Source organism: Solanum stenotomum, chromosome 9, assembly GCF_019186545.1.
Source record: "Solanum stenotomum isolate F172 chromosome 9, ASM1918654v1, whole genome shotgun sequence".
Lineage (NCBI taxonomy): Eukaryota > Viridiplantae > Streptophyta > Magnoliopsida > Solanales > Solanaceae > Solanum > Solanum stenotomum.
In genome coordinates, this window is record NC_064290.1 from 39,850,872 (window position 1) to 39,865,644 (window position 14,773).

The 14,773-nt window shown below is 31.0% G+C and overlaps 2 protein-coding genes across 2 annotated transcripts in view; both read right to left on the reverse strand.

The window, feature by feature from the left end:
* LOC125876926 (pre-mRNA-processing protein 40A-like) overlaps positions 1–14,773 on the reverse strand; it is a 1,068,087-nt gene that overhangs the window by 991,679 nt on the left and 61,635 nt on the right. The gene's annotated exons all lie outside the window — the stretch shown is intronic.
* On the reverse strand, positions 5,950–11,533 carry LOC125876927 (NADPH--cytochrome P450 reductase-like). The gene is made up of 18 exons (XM_049558219.1): positions 11,006–11,533; positions 10,662–10,721; positions 10,481–10,557; positions 10,309–10,366; positions 10,132–10,215; positions 9,966–10,002; positions 9,499–9,568; positions 9,218–9,412; positions 9,035–9,127; positions 8,587–8,812; positions 8,421–8,504; positions 8,188–8,339; positions 7,643–7,739; positions 7,245–7,394; positions 7,088–7,165; positions 6,846–6,968; positions 6,632–6,745; positions 5,950–6,285 (listed from the first exon to the last, which is right to left on the reverse strand). Exons 1-18 carry the CDS (start codon positions 11,372–11,374, stop codon positions 6,205–6,207), a joined length of 2,148 nt encoding a protein of 715 aa, XP_049414176.1. The 5' UTR covers positions 11,375–11,533; the 3' UTR covers positions 5,950–6,204.

The following is a 14,773-nucleotide window of genomic DNA, read 5'->3' on the forward strand; positions in this document are numbered from 1 at the left end:
TAGATGAAAATGTGGTCGAGTAATTTGGATCCTTTATGATTTCGGATTGATAGAGAAGATGAAATTTTGAATTTTGAATTTTGAATTTTGTGAAGTTGTTACAGTTTGGAATAGTTTGATATCAATATGTTTTGCGTGATTCAAGGGAATGTAAATAAAATTTACATTTTAGATTTCATATTAAGTGCAACAGGCAATTTTTGTAATGTATCATAAATAATGTATCCGGAAGAATCACATGTATCCGGATGATTCATTTTTAAGGGATTTTTGTAAATTAGAAAATAGTAGGGATAAGGTGTAATTTATTCCTTACACTATGTGATTCCTAAGAATTTTACAAGAGACAATGAATTTGAAATGTCACTTATGGAGCTTGGTTTCCATACTTTTATTTATTAGAGAAGTCAGTTTCCTTATTTCTAAGAATTTGTTTTCCTAAGAAAAAAAATTCAATATATTTTGATCAATCAAATATAAAAAAAATGAAAAAAAATCCAATATTTTCCTCCATACCAAACACACTCGAAGAATCAAATAGAAAAAAAAAATTGTAGTGTTCATTGTTTTACTATTAATTCCTTTATTAGGGTCGCCTCAATTATAAGGCCAATAAGGCAAGTACTGTGGCCACTTTTTTTTTTAAAAAAAAGTATTATATATACATGTTATTTAAAGAATCTCATGTACTATTATATTTTAAAACAAATTTTTAGATAGAAAACAATATAATTTTTTTACCTTTTAATGTGGGAGACCACTATAATAATTGAAAAATAATTGTATTTAGGTGATTTGTGGCATCACTTTCTTAATGTGTTTATCTATTTTGTTTTCATTTATATCGTGACAACTGATATGAACTCATATTATATTTCTATATTTATCTTTTTCATTCCCTCTCTCACTATTTTTATCTCTTATTATTGAATGTTCTAAAATCTTTAAATAATAAAACTGCATTCAGCAAAATTTATTGTTGTTTGCTTATAAGAAAATCAAAATTTATTTTTTGGTGTTTTGTTCAAAATTAAAAGCATTGCAATAAGTTATCATTATATTTAAGTAGAACAACACCATTTCGATATTATTATATCAACTTATCATATTCAAGGCAATACTATTTCGATATATTATATCAACTTCTCAATTTTTCAAGTCAGATTTTATTATTTTAATTTTTATATTAAAAATTACATTGTTTACCTTCTTACTTTATATGGTCCGTAGACACCCCATCCTTCTCAAACCTTATTTGTGGGATTGTATTAGTAAATTACTTTTTTTTAATGTTATTTAATTTATATATATCAACTAAAATAAATTAAAACATCTTTATGAAATATAGCTTTAGACCTCCAATCTTATTGAGATGATCGTATTTCTTACAAGTTTTTTATTGTAAAAAATACAATTATTGTTATCATTTTCTATTAAAAAAAAGTGAATATAATATTTGATTTTATGAGCATTATTTTATTGTAATAATGAAATTGTCTATATTTCATACAGTTGGTTGGTGTCATATCTGATTGTCTACCACCCAACTCTCTTACCTAACCTTCCATTTATTTATATAATCACCCACGCAACCACCCCTTCCGTTATTTATACATTATACCATCTTTAATTCACCCCTAAATTCCCAACTATTTGATTTTATTTTATTTTGTTTTCTATGGTCATATACTATTTGGGATTTATAACTTTTAATTATTCATTCTTTTTTATTTTATAATTAAAAGAAAGACTAATTCGGGTTAGCCCTCAGACCCAATAAGAAGTTAGATTTATTATTATTTCTAGAATTTTCATGTTTTTAACTTCTTCTTCTTCTTCTTCTTTTTGTGTAAAGTCACGTTAAAATTATTTTCTTTGTTTAAATTTTTTTATCTAATTAATTTGATATGAAATTTAAAAAATATAAGGAAGATTTTAAAATTCATTATTTTAAATTAAAAATATATAAAATATATAGAATTATTTTTGAATTTTTGAATTTAAATATACCACGTGAAAAAAAGATTAAATTTAGTTTGCAACAAATTTTAAATATATAGAAAATAAACCAATCACAAGCAAAATTTTCTTGCAACAAATTGTAAACATACGGAAAATAAATCAACCACAAGTAAAAACTCAATAAATAGAAATATAGTTTGTTTGCAACAAATTTTAAACATATGAAAAATAAATTAACCACAATCAAAATCAGAATAAATAGAAATATTTTATTGATAGAACAATATGGGTACAAATCTATTTGTTCCCTTGATTTTCTCGTAGGAGATCATATTTTGATCTCAACTTTATGAATATTTTTCGAGATACTGTTTCAAAAAATATATTACCTTTTATATAGGCTTGAATTAAATTTTTATATAGGTATGAACTAGAATTTCGAATTAAGTAGCCTCCAAAAATTCAAACTGAAATTGAATACATCTTGTAGAACCCCAACCAGAATTTAATACGCGCTCCACTTACAAATTCTACATCCATACAGAAGTCATTGCTACTAACACATCTATTATCGTCAATACTTTGCGTCCTACATTGGTATCTTTTTGAACAACTTTCACACATAACAAACATAAAAATCATATTTGTATATTATAGCTATAGTTTGCATAATTGCACTCCATAACAAATTTTATGTTTGCGATGGAGCTTTTGATTTGTATAATTCGCTAGAAACATCCAGTTTTATACAAATTGTTCAGTTTTATATAAATTCATTTATACATTGTAATTTGTACAATAAGATATGTATTTGTATAATTATAAGTGTATAGGACGAAATTATATGTATTTGTATTTGTATATACACTTTTTCTTCGCTTTATACAAACACAAACGCATTTTATATATTTTATACCGAAATGTATAAAATGACTAATTGTATACCGAAAATGGCTAATTGTATACCGAATCAGATGGCAAGAAATGGGATGTTTGCTGCGAATTGCAATTAAAATAAACTATGGCTATAACATTTAATTTGAATTAATAATTTGCTATTTCATACAATTTTCCCTATCTTTTCATCCATATAGACGAATAATTTTTAATTAAAAAATGAACAATCAATAAAACAATTAGAAAAAGTGGATGCATATATCAAGTTGGCCCACATATATTTTCCATGAGAAGTCATAATTATTCAAGATTGCTGCAAAATTGATTGATAATGTGGAAAGCTATCAATTTTTTAATTATTATTTTTTTGGGTAAAAAAAGACTAATTTGTTGGCCCTTTAAGTGATGGAAAGAAAAGAAACTAGTACACGTGTTAAAATTTGAAGCTCAAAAAGTAAGCACACCAGAGAACCACAAGCCCCCCTTTATTGTGTGGCTTATATATAGACAGAATCACTTTGGGATCTCTAATTTTGTACTATTTGTTGATTAATAAAATATCACACTTAGTTGATTTTTTTTTTTAAAAAAAATAAACACTTGGGGATTCTCAATTTTAACGTGGTAAAAATATTATAGTACTATTTACCGTCTACTTTTACATTTTTGTTACAGTATTTTTATTATTTAATTTTATAAAATCAATTAAATATTTATTTATTTGTATAATTTTAAAAAAATCAAAAAGTAAATCATTTGTTATATATCTATTTTATCTTTAATATCAAATATAATATTTATTTTTTAATAAGTGAAATGACTTATGATAATTAAAAATAAGATAATATATTATTACTTCTTTAACATGAATGGAGGAGTATACTTTATAGAATCTTTAAAATATTTGGATGAGAGAAACAAAAGTAGTAGTACTGAGTAATTTATTTGTGTACAAGTTAGATGGCGATGTATGGGATGCGGGAATTGAGGCACGTGGGGATGCAGATGCCACACTCTTTGCCAACTCGACTTGTTCACTAATCCTACAATAAGAACGTGCCATTATTAAATTATCAATCTTTAGCTGGCCATTTTACAACTCAATAAGTAATCCATAATATTTTTCAATTTTCTCATATTTGCTTCACTTAAATATTTTGAATATGATTTTTCAAATTAATTTATTTTCTTTAAATTTAAGTAAAATCTCATTAACAAAAAATAATGAAAATATTTTTCAAAATCATTTTAACATTATACCTAAACTTTTCATCCTAACTTAAGTATCTTGTATCTGTTCATCAGCCAGGGGCGGTTCTATGCTTTGGAAAATAAGGCTTTTGTCTTAGGCCCCCAAATTTTGGGACCCCAAATTTTTGTCAAGAATAAATTATGTGTTAAATTTTTTATAGAAAAATTCATTATTTATGATAAAAATTATAATTTTTTTAAAATAAATTATTTTATCCACTTTAACATCTTTTGTACTTTGTTAAAAATAAGAATTAATAGTGAAAAGTGTTGAATAAAGTGAATTACAAATTCTTTTTTATTTCTTTTTAAATTTTTGTTTCAAGCATTACTATAAGCATATTAAAATGAGGTATACCAAGTCATCAACTTCTTGAGTCAAATTTTATGGTTCTAACTCTTATCTTTATTTAATATTTATCAACTTATTACTTATAGCATTATGTTAACAATACATATAATAATTGCCTCACTTAAAAGATGTTTTTCAATGTTGAGTTGATAAAATCTTACCTAAAACTAGTAATTTAAAAAACAATATTAAGTACTAATAATTTTAATCTAAATAGTGTAAAAAATAAATTATGAATAAATATGTATATGAAGTGTATTTATAATTTAGGCCACAAATTAAAATTTCGCTTTAGGCCCTCAATTACGTTGAGTTGCCCCTGTCATCAGCATTATTAAGCGTTGAATTGTGTGACCCGCCATTAAAATGCTTTTCATTATAAGGAATAACCCTACTTATGGGGTTGGGTCATGAGTCGAGGTCAGGTTCAAGTGTCAACATCATATTCCAATTCAAATATCAGGTTTCGGGTTGAGTCTTGGGATTGTGTCTTGATTTGGTTAATGATTAGGATTGGGTCACAGTCCGTATGTCGAAACACGTGTCAAGGTAGTGGTCAAATCCCGAATTGGGTGTCGGGTATTGAATCGATTAGCGGGGTTGATTTTCAGATTAGAAACTATTTTCTTAAAAATATTTTCTACTCTCTAGCAAAAAATAAAATAAAAGATATTTTTCTAAAAAGATGTGTTTGCATTCATCAATCAAACACTAAAAAATATTCATACTCACCAGCCAAACATGACAAAATAAGTTAGAAATCAACTTTTTTCCCAAAAAATATTTTATACCAAACACACCGTGTATCTTATATGGAATTTGGAGAGCCATGAATACCCTCCGTTTGTCCATTTAAATTTCCAAGTCAGCAAAAAAAATATTGTTTTATGTGATTTTTAAGGTGATATGGCATCTATTAGTTTTGAGGGGTAAAAGTGGGCCAATACACTAACGGTGAGGGTATTTTTGACCCCAAAATCAAACAGAGGGTATATTTGATCCATTTTCAATTGTTCAGGGGTATTTTTGACCCTTTTCCGTAGATTTTTTTATATATCGGTCAAATATTTTAATTTCTTAGTTATTGTGATTAATATTATTTGATGTAATTTTCAAATAACATATATTACTATCTATTTTAATTTATGGAGATATAAAATTTCAAGAGTTAACCAATTTTGTTTTTAATATTTTAAAAATATTATAAACTATTAATTATTGTGCTTTATAAAACTTTTTTATGGAATAGCTTAGTTGGTCAGGCCCCTCGCCTTATTAGTAAAAAAAGGAGCATCCCGAACGACATAGAAGGAAGAGGCATAATTCATAAACATTCGCTTTGTACTCGAGTCAATATGCTAATTATACATCTTATTTTTTGTGAGACCCTAATATTTTTCTCAAAATGTAATAAATATGGCCCTGAAATGTCAGCATACAATGTTGTCTGAACCATATTGCTGGTTCATTAGGGAAATTACAAGCTCTTGAATAAATATTGCCTAAAATTAATACTAACATAATTATTTGTCCCACAGTTGTACATATATATTAAGCATATATATAAACTACATTAACCAAAAAATCTTTCATCCAAGAGTGAAAAAAAAAGAATCATACAATAGTAGAGCTGTGACGACAAGTCGTACACTTGTTTTCCCCTATTGAAAGGCTGATTGTTCTTTGCAAGTCGTCGCCTTTCTATATATTTCTCTAATCACAATAGGCTTGCCATGAGACAATTACCACACGTCACGCAGATATCTTCCGGTCGTTTGCAAGTTCTTCACAAAGCTCTCAGCCTTGGAGCTATCAAGTGATCCCTGAGATTTTAGTAAAGCAAAGTTATAACTTCAATCTAACCAAGCAAAGGTTTTGCACCAGCCACTTTGTACACGTCAAATACACTATAATTTGATATTTTCAACACGTGTCAACATCAAACTTATAGTTGTGGTCTTAAAGTGGTACAGCAGTAAGTACATGGAATTGTTCCGGGGTTGTTTGTGGTGATGAATATTTCAAGAAATCAAAAACCCATTCAACAGAAATGACAAATGACTAGTGGAATTAAATAGTGAAAGGAGGCCGGTAAGATACTGGACAACCAATTGACAGGACAGAACAAAGACCACAGCCAGAAAATAGTAAGATATTGAGAAGTTTTACCTGATCCTGAGCAATAGTGTGAAGGGTCCGATGGACATCCCTGGCCATGCCCTTAGCATCACCACAGACATATACATATCCTCCCTGTGAAATCATGTTCCAGATGTCGTCCGCCTAGAAACAAGAAAATAGTCAACATCATATCTCAAAACAACCATTGGCATAAACATCAAATCTATTTGCCAAGTAACAAAGGGCAGAGTGAGCAGCATACCTTCTGTGTCATTTTATGTTGCACGTATTCTTTGTTAGGTCCTTCACGTGAGAAGGCAACAACTAGATTAGAAAGTGCACCGGCCTCGAGGAAGTTATCTAACTCATCCTGATAGATGTAGTCCTACAGATATAAATAGATGAGTTGAGTGGATGTAGTAACCCATAAATATAGTACCAAATATATGTGCTTATGTAAGTTGAATTTGTGCTGAATTATCCATAGCCGGGTTAAATACTAACCATTTGGCGGTTCCTGCATCCAAAAAATAATACTGCAGGACCAAGCTCAGCTCCTTCCTTCTTCAAAGCCATTCTTTCCTGAAAGATACAGTAAGTGTCAAATGCTATGCATTTCAAGACTCACACTTCCACTAGTCTCTCATGGTTTGAATCTAACCTGGAGGAAACCCCTGAATGGTGCCAATCCAGTTCCAGGGCCAATCATTATGATTGGGACCTTATTATCAGCTGGCAGTTTAAAGTTTGATTGCCGAACAAAAATAGGTGCTGTACTGCAGGATAGGCTTTCTTCTAGAGGAATAGCATTCTGAAAGAGGAACCACATGGTAACAGAATGAGAACCAAAGCTACATTAACTTTTAGCATATAACAGTCTCAAATATTTTGAAACATCACTAACTAGTCTAGTTAATAATAACAAGCTAAATGCTGCATAAAGATGAAAGTCTCCATCTGTTCAGGGCACAATGGTAATACTAGCAAGTGGTTCTGTGCGAGTTCTCTTATAATTTATTTGAATGTGACACAAAAGTTCAACCATCATTTAGTAAATACCTTCATCCATGTTGAGCAGACACCCTTGTGAATTCGTCCAGTTGGCATTTTGTCGTAAACCAGTGCACAAGTGACATGAATTCTAGATGTCGCCATTCTGCAAGTAAATGTAGATCACAAGGTTATGTTCTCTGATTTGTCAAATAAAATGGATAGAAAGAAGTAAGAAGCAATCTTTCATTTCCGTAAGGTAGTGCAAAAACGAGATATTGCAGTAAAAACGTCAGAAGTTTATGTTGTAGTCAGGCAGAAGTATGTCTGACATTATCAAAAAATACCTCATACTAATGTTCAACAAATAAATGAAAACCCAACTCAAAGAAATATGAACATAACTATCCAAAAATATCTTTAATACAGATATCCTCAATCCTCATTTTGCATGGCCGATTATGGAATACAAAATTTTAAAAGGGTAGCTTATTGTGGTTGAACTCATTTCATCTCCATCTTACATTGTGCTATTCCTGGAGATAATTGTAACAAACTCTCTAGCACTGCCTTTACTTTTAATATTTGAAAGAGAACTACAGCAAGCTACTCACCTAGGAGATGATGAGATGGAGTAGAATCTTGGTTGTAGGCGAGGAGAAACAGAAGCAAAGAAAACACCGACTGAAGGCTTGGCTGAAGGAAATTCTGCCATGACTTCAAGAAGGCTTCTCTGACTTGCAACTATCCATTGAGCATATTCTTCCTGAAGAAATAGATTTCGCAAAGACATGAGAATGATGAAGTAAGCTCCAATAAGTGAAAGTACAATGCAACAAGACCACACCTTTCCAGCAGGTGATGCAAGATATCTTAATCGATCAGCTTCATTTGGATCAGACGCACATGCTGCTAAAGCAAGTAAAGCCGACTGCAAGATATGCAATTAAGCAATGAGTACTTCATAGCTCACAAAATAACATGAGGAACTTCAAGATCAGTAAAGAAGTTACCTTTTTAGGAGAACTCAACAGATCAGCATACCGAGTCAATGCTGTTCTCAAAGTGCAAGGAGGGAAGGGAGATGGCAATGAGCTTCCACCAAGTGGTGTTCCATCCTCTTTATCGGTGTGAATGGAAAAGAAAGTGTCCGGTGATATATTCAGTAACCTTTCAGCTTCCTCCACGGTTTCAATAAAATTTTCACAGTACACACCAACATGATCACCAGTTTCATACCTGAGAAACACAAGAACCATTTTAGAAAACATGACTATAATCAATTTCAGTGACATCACTTGGCTTCAAATAACTTCCATCCCATTAAAGAAATTTGTAGATTTAGAATCATGCGTTGAATACCCCGAGTACAGCATTTTAGAACTACTCGCTATATATATCTACTATTCTTGATCAATGAAAAAAAGCATAAAATGTTGAATGACTTAAAAGAGCACTTACACAAGTCCAGTGCCAGAAATGTCAAACTCCAGATGAGTGCAAGAACGATCAGAAGCTGCGGTATGAAGCTCCTTCCTCACAGCAACATTAGCTCTGTAGACACAGAGAGAAGCAAGATTAGAACTGAATAGAGCAGGCACACAGAATGGAAGTCCAATGACATATGAAGAGCAGGTTTGTTACCTGACAGGATGTTGAGCATCAACAATGACATGTCCATTTGCATGACCATTTGTGTTGGTCAAGTCGTTATCAAAGTTGGATTTCTCATAGGTAATAACCCTATATTCCAAAACTGCAGCAGTATATGGAGTTGCAGCAGTTGCATCATCCCCATCAAGAAGCAACTTATCCAATTCAGGCCACAGTAACTCACGCCTACAACATTCACGTTATTTTGAGCACACAGATTGAGAAAACAAAAGGGAACTCCTGTTATATTAAGAGAAGTTTAGTAAGCATACCATGAAGCAAAATCATCTTCAATGCATTGATCATCATCTCCAAGACCCACTGGAACAAGCCTCTGCCCGCCTGCAGTTTATACACTTTAGTAAGTAAGAACAGAAAATCAATTTAATTATGAAAAGAGGATAACATCCTAGATGCCATCTCTAGAACCCAATGAGGCAGTTCTCCTCCGCACCCACGATTTTTAATTTTTAACATAAAAGAAGTTTTTGCACTAACCAAATTATTTTTAAAAACCTGCCTTTTACAGTCGAAATGCTCAACACTTAAGATTGAGAGAATTCATTGCTTTACTGCAGGTGATTTTAAATACAAAATAACCTAAACGGCTCTACTTTACTGCTCTAATTATACAGGATGGCATCATATGAATGGCATACAACTAGAGAGCAACAGTTATCCAATATTTCATATTCAGGTAAAAAATGGATAGAAGTTTGCAATCAAAAGAGATCGCTACCTTGCTCAGCCAGAAGCTCATCCACAACTTTAGCAATCTGACACCAATAATAAAGAGAACGAACAAGTACATGTTAGAAAACAACAGTCATATTAGTGGTTTCCCATGTATATTGGGATACATATGAACAGGAACAAGTGCAAAAACAATAAAATTAATCTTGGACCTTGTTAAAATGCTCGTATTGCCTGTTACCAAGCCCAAATACTCCATACTGAAGATTTTTAAAGTAGTCACCCCTCTCTTTCCCCTGCAGAAAATAACAGACATAATGATTAAGCTGAGATGCAACAAACTTAAACTGACAAGATGTTAGATCACTTAGTTAATCAATTATATTCACCTCTTCAAACCATTTATAGAATCTGGCAGCATTATCAGTTGGTTCACCATCTCCATATCTATGATCAATCAACATAAATCAAGTTAGTAACTACATAATATAGTCGTTATCTAGCAAATACAAAATTGATCATTTTGCAAGTGATTATACAAGGTTAATATTTCCAACTTACGTCGCCAAGAAAAAAAATGCCAATTTCTCTTTCTTCAATTTTTCTTCATACTCTTCATCATCAGCCGCATAATCATCCTAGAATTCATTCATTTTAAGCAATCAGAAATAATGAAACCATGATTCCCATAATCAATAACTTCACTTTGTATATCATACTTATGAAGATAAAGAAAGCTCACCATATCAATGACTTTAAAGACAGCCTTCTCATATCTGGCCTTGGCTTCCTCAGCAAGTGCCTGCACAAAAACACATTCACAATCACTTATTATTCTCTTTTAATTGCAAATCATTTGCTGAGATCACAAAATTATATGCGGACAAACTACTCAATTTACATGTTAAAAGTTGTTAACTTTTACTTTTTGGATCTTCAAGTATGATTACTCATTTTGACAAGTTCAACAACTCCAAAATCATGATCACCAAAATTCAAATAAAAAAATTGTCTATATATTCTATGACTTCAACTTCTTTAACCTCCAACAACAAGAATCCAAATTAAATTTAAAAATTGACAAACCTTTGCGAAGCCTTCTGCTGTACCAGTCTGGGTTCCGAAAAATATGGTAACCTTCTTCTTTCCATCATCAATCTCTTCAGGTTCTACAACCGACTTAGGAACCACCAACTTAGGTAGCTCCCCAACCTTCCTAGCAGATGTTGACGAGCGCCGCCACATCAATACAACTGCACATCCGATTAAAACAGCAACTGAGGTTGTCAATATCATCATCAAATCCTTATTCTCCATCAACAAAGCTGTCAATGAAGCTGGAGAAGTTGAGTCACCAGAATCTGATGACGAATTCAGTTTATCAAATATCTTTCCTCCTTTAAATATCGCCGCCATAAAATCAAAAGGAGAAAGCTTTTCTGATGTAGAATCCATTTCTCTGAATTATCAAAAATGTAATGAAATTGTATATGAACTTTGTTCAACTGGGTAATCGCTAATTACCCAGTTAAGATGATTTAGCTGAAGGCGATGAAAAAGAGAGTTGTGCTTTCTTGTTAGGCCTTAGAATTTGGGGAATTTGGTTAGGTTTGGAGAGACTTTGTAAGAAAATAAAAAAGAGAGGGGAGAGCAATATATGGAGGAGGTGAGGAAGAAGAGAGGAGACAAGCGAACGCCTACCAAACCAGACTAGTCAACCCACCTACTACAAACTAACTATGGTTAACTATTAAATTGTGTGGGTAAAATAGCACGTAATTTGGTCGAATTCAAATACATTCTAAAACGTTTAGGTACATCGCGTTTTGCGATTTTGGATATACTGCTCTATATCCCGATATATTGTGTATGTTCTGATATATTACGTATAGTGATGTATCCGATTGATACATTGTGTAAAGTGTGATATATTATCTAAGTCTAAGAGAGAGTTGAAATTTTTACAATTTTTTCAAATAATGGAAATTTTAAAAAATTATATGATAAAATAAATTTTTTATTCCAAAATATAATTCTATGTTGGGTTTGAAGAGGAGATTTGTTCAAATGCCATTTTCTGTCTATTTTGTCGGACTTTATATTGGCGGCATACGTCACATTGAATATTAATGCCACCCTTTACCAGCCCGCGCCTTTAGGTAGATCTAGTTAAAGGCACGAATCTCATGTTTTATTAGAGGTTTAGACTTTTTTTTTTCTATTACTTTGAATTAATACGTGTACACACTACACACAAGAAAAAGAGGGTTTCATTTGTATGTACTACTAGAGGAGTCTTCTATTTGAATAGGTCAAAACATTATTTTATTTTGGTTAAGTACTTATTTAAATAAAAATATCCACAATTGTCGATTACCACTACTAGCCACTATTTCCTATACGATCACCACCTATGTCATCACAAGTCACAACCACCAACGCTACTAGTCACTCATGTATATCGCTATTATATTTATCATTTCCATCATTGTAACTATATTCATTGTCAACATTACTGCCGTCTCTTTTGCCAATGCCATCTCCACCACCGCTATCACAACTTGATTTGCCGCCAACTACCATCAACACATCGTCAATCATCATACATTTTTCAGCCATCGTCACCACCACCTCTACCAATACTATTAACTACTAACACTTAGTGGCGTATCCTGGATTTTTAGTAAGCGGTGTCAATATTTAAAAATTAATAAATAATTAATAATTGATATAATAACATTATATTAATAAAAATTATTTAAAACGTACTAATAAAACGTAAGTCAAGTAAACTACTAAACTTTCCTGGAGGACTTTTCATATTTTGAAATGTATTCATAAGAGCCTCATTAGAGATAATACTAAGTACTAAATATTCTAGTGCAATTGGTTTATTTTAGCTTAATTTGACAATAAATAGGAGGTTGGAGATTCAAATCCCTATAATATTAAACTTTTCTCTGAAAATGTATCAAAAATAAAAGACAAATTTGGCCTTATTGAGGCTCGGACTCAGGCCGCACCTTCGAATGACCATTCCATTCGCATAGAAAGCCAACGAGCCAAGAAGCTCAAATTTTCAAATAGTGTCATTATATTATAGGTAGGAATGTTTCTATTTTCAGAGTTATATATATATATATATATATATATATATAGTACTAAAGTTTTTCAACGAAGCAATGTCAGTCGACACCATGACATAGGGTGGGTCCGCCCCTGCTAACACTAATGTGGTTGATCCGTACTACCAACTATAACAACTACCACCTACAAATCGTCAATCATCAACTGCCATCAGCGTCGCCAATTACTAACATCAACCAAATTCACCATTACCATCACAATCACCACATCATGACAATCAATTTAACATAAACCACTTCCACTGCCACAACTATTACCATCACCATTACTAGCTACTAACACCAACCATAACCATCACCACCACCACTACAAATCATCTCAACTTGGGGTGTACAAGTCAAATCGTAAAGCCAAATCGAACCAATGAATCAAGTCAAATCGAAAAAAATAGCAAACTTGTAGTTTGATTTGGTTGCTTTGGCGTTAAAAAAAATTCGACCACTCTTGATTTGGTTTGGTATTAAAAAAAAATCAAAATTGTAACCAAACCAAACCAACTTAATATATATATGCGCACACACACATACACATAGATATATAGTTTTATTTTATTTTATGTTATACATAAAAAATATTAATTATAATCTACTTTGTTAATTAAATTAGTTTATAATTTTCAATGTTTAAATATATTATTTCAAATCTTGGCTTGTAAATATTTTATTTTATATTCAGATCGAAAGTTACAATTAAACTATTATAGGAGTAATTTTTTAGATTAGAAGTTAACAATCTAATTTGTAAATATATTTTTTTGTATCTAGTTTGACTTTAGTCTTTAATCTTATAAATTGAACATATTGAAAGTATATATTTCAATGAAAGTATTTTGTACTCGTGTGAATTTTAAATCTTTTTGAAGTTTCTACTCATTTAACCTTTTAAAGGTTTAGCCTACTATACTGGTAAGTGAAAATATATTTAATCTCTTTTGTCAATCACAATATAATTGTAAAAAAAACAACTAAAACTGAAATGGAAAATAACTAACTTTGTGTTAGTTTGATTTGACTTTAGATTTAATAAACTAGCATAATTGGCTTAGTTAATTTCTTAATAAAAAAAATTCCAAAACCGACCTATGTACACCCCTAATCTCCACCATTACTTGAAAACATAAATATACTTTTTTTAAAATCAAATTATAATTTTATTTTATTAAATTAATTTTTATTTGAATTGTATATTTATGATATTCACATATACATAAGTTATGCACATTCAGATGTTGAAAAACAGGCAATCTTAAACATTTACATTCGAAAATAACGTCTTATTCGTTCAAATATACATTTGTAGTCAAAATATTGATCTTAATAAAAGTAAATGAGACAGAGGATGTGTTTGATATGAAGGAAAATGTTTTCCTAGAAAATGTTTTCCTGGAAAACAAGTTGATTTTTGACTTATTTTCTCATGTTTGGTTGGTGAGTAGAAAATATTTTCCGGAAAAGATTTTTAGTGTTTGATTTATGAATGAAAAATATTTTTGAGAAATATCTTTTATTTTTACTAGAGTAGAAAATAATTTTTGAAATTGAAATTAGTTTTTAAAAACAAACTTAATTTTTTTTTGGGGAGTGGGGGGTGGTATGGGTGGGTGAAGGAGGGGGGGCCGAGGGTAGGGGTGAAAATTTGAAATTTTGAAGTTGAAAATATTTTTGAAAAACAAACTTAATTTTTTTTTTGGGGGGGGGGGGGGGGGGG

What these genes read in the sequence shown, in the direction of transcription:
- LOC125876927 (XM_049558219.1), bottom strand. Translation starts at nt 11,374, where the DNA reads ATGGATTCTACATCAGAAAAGCTTTCTCCTTTTGATTTTATGGCGGCG. An exon ending in TTGCATCACCTGCTGGAAAG is followed by an intron (nt 8,340 to 8,420) that starts GTGTGGTCTTGT and finishes CTATTTCTTCAG; the next exon opens with GAAGAATATGCTCAATGGAT. An exon ending in GATGCAGGAACCGCCAAATG is followed by an intron (nt 6,969 to 7,087) that starts GTTAGTATTTAA and finishes TTATATCTGTAG; the next exon opens with GACTACATCTATCAGGATGA.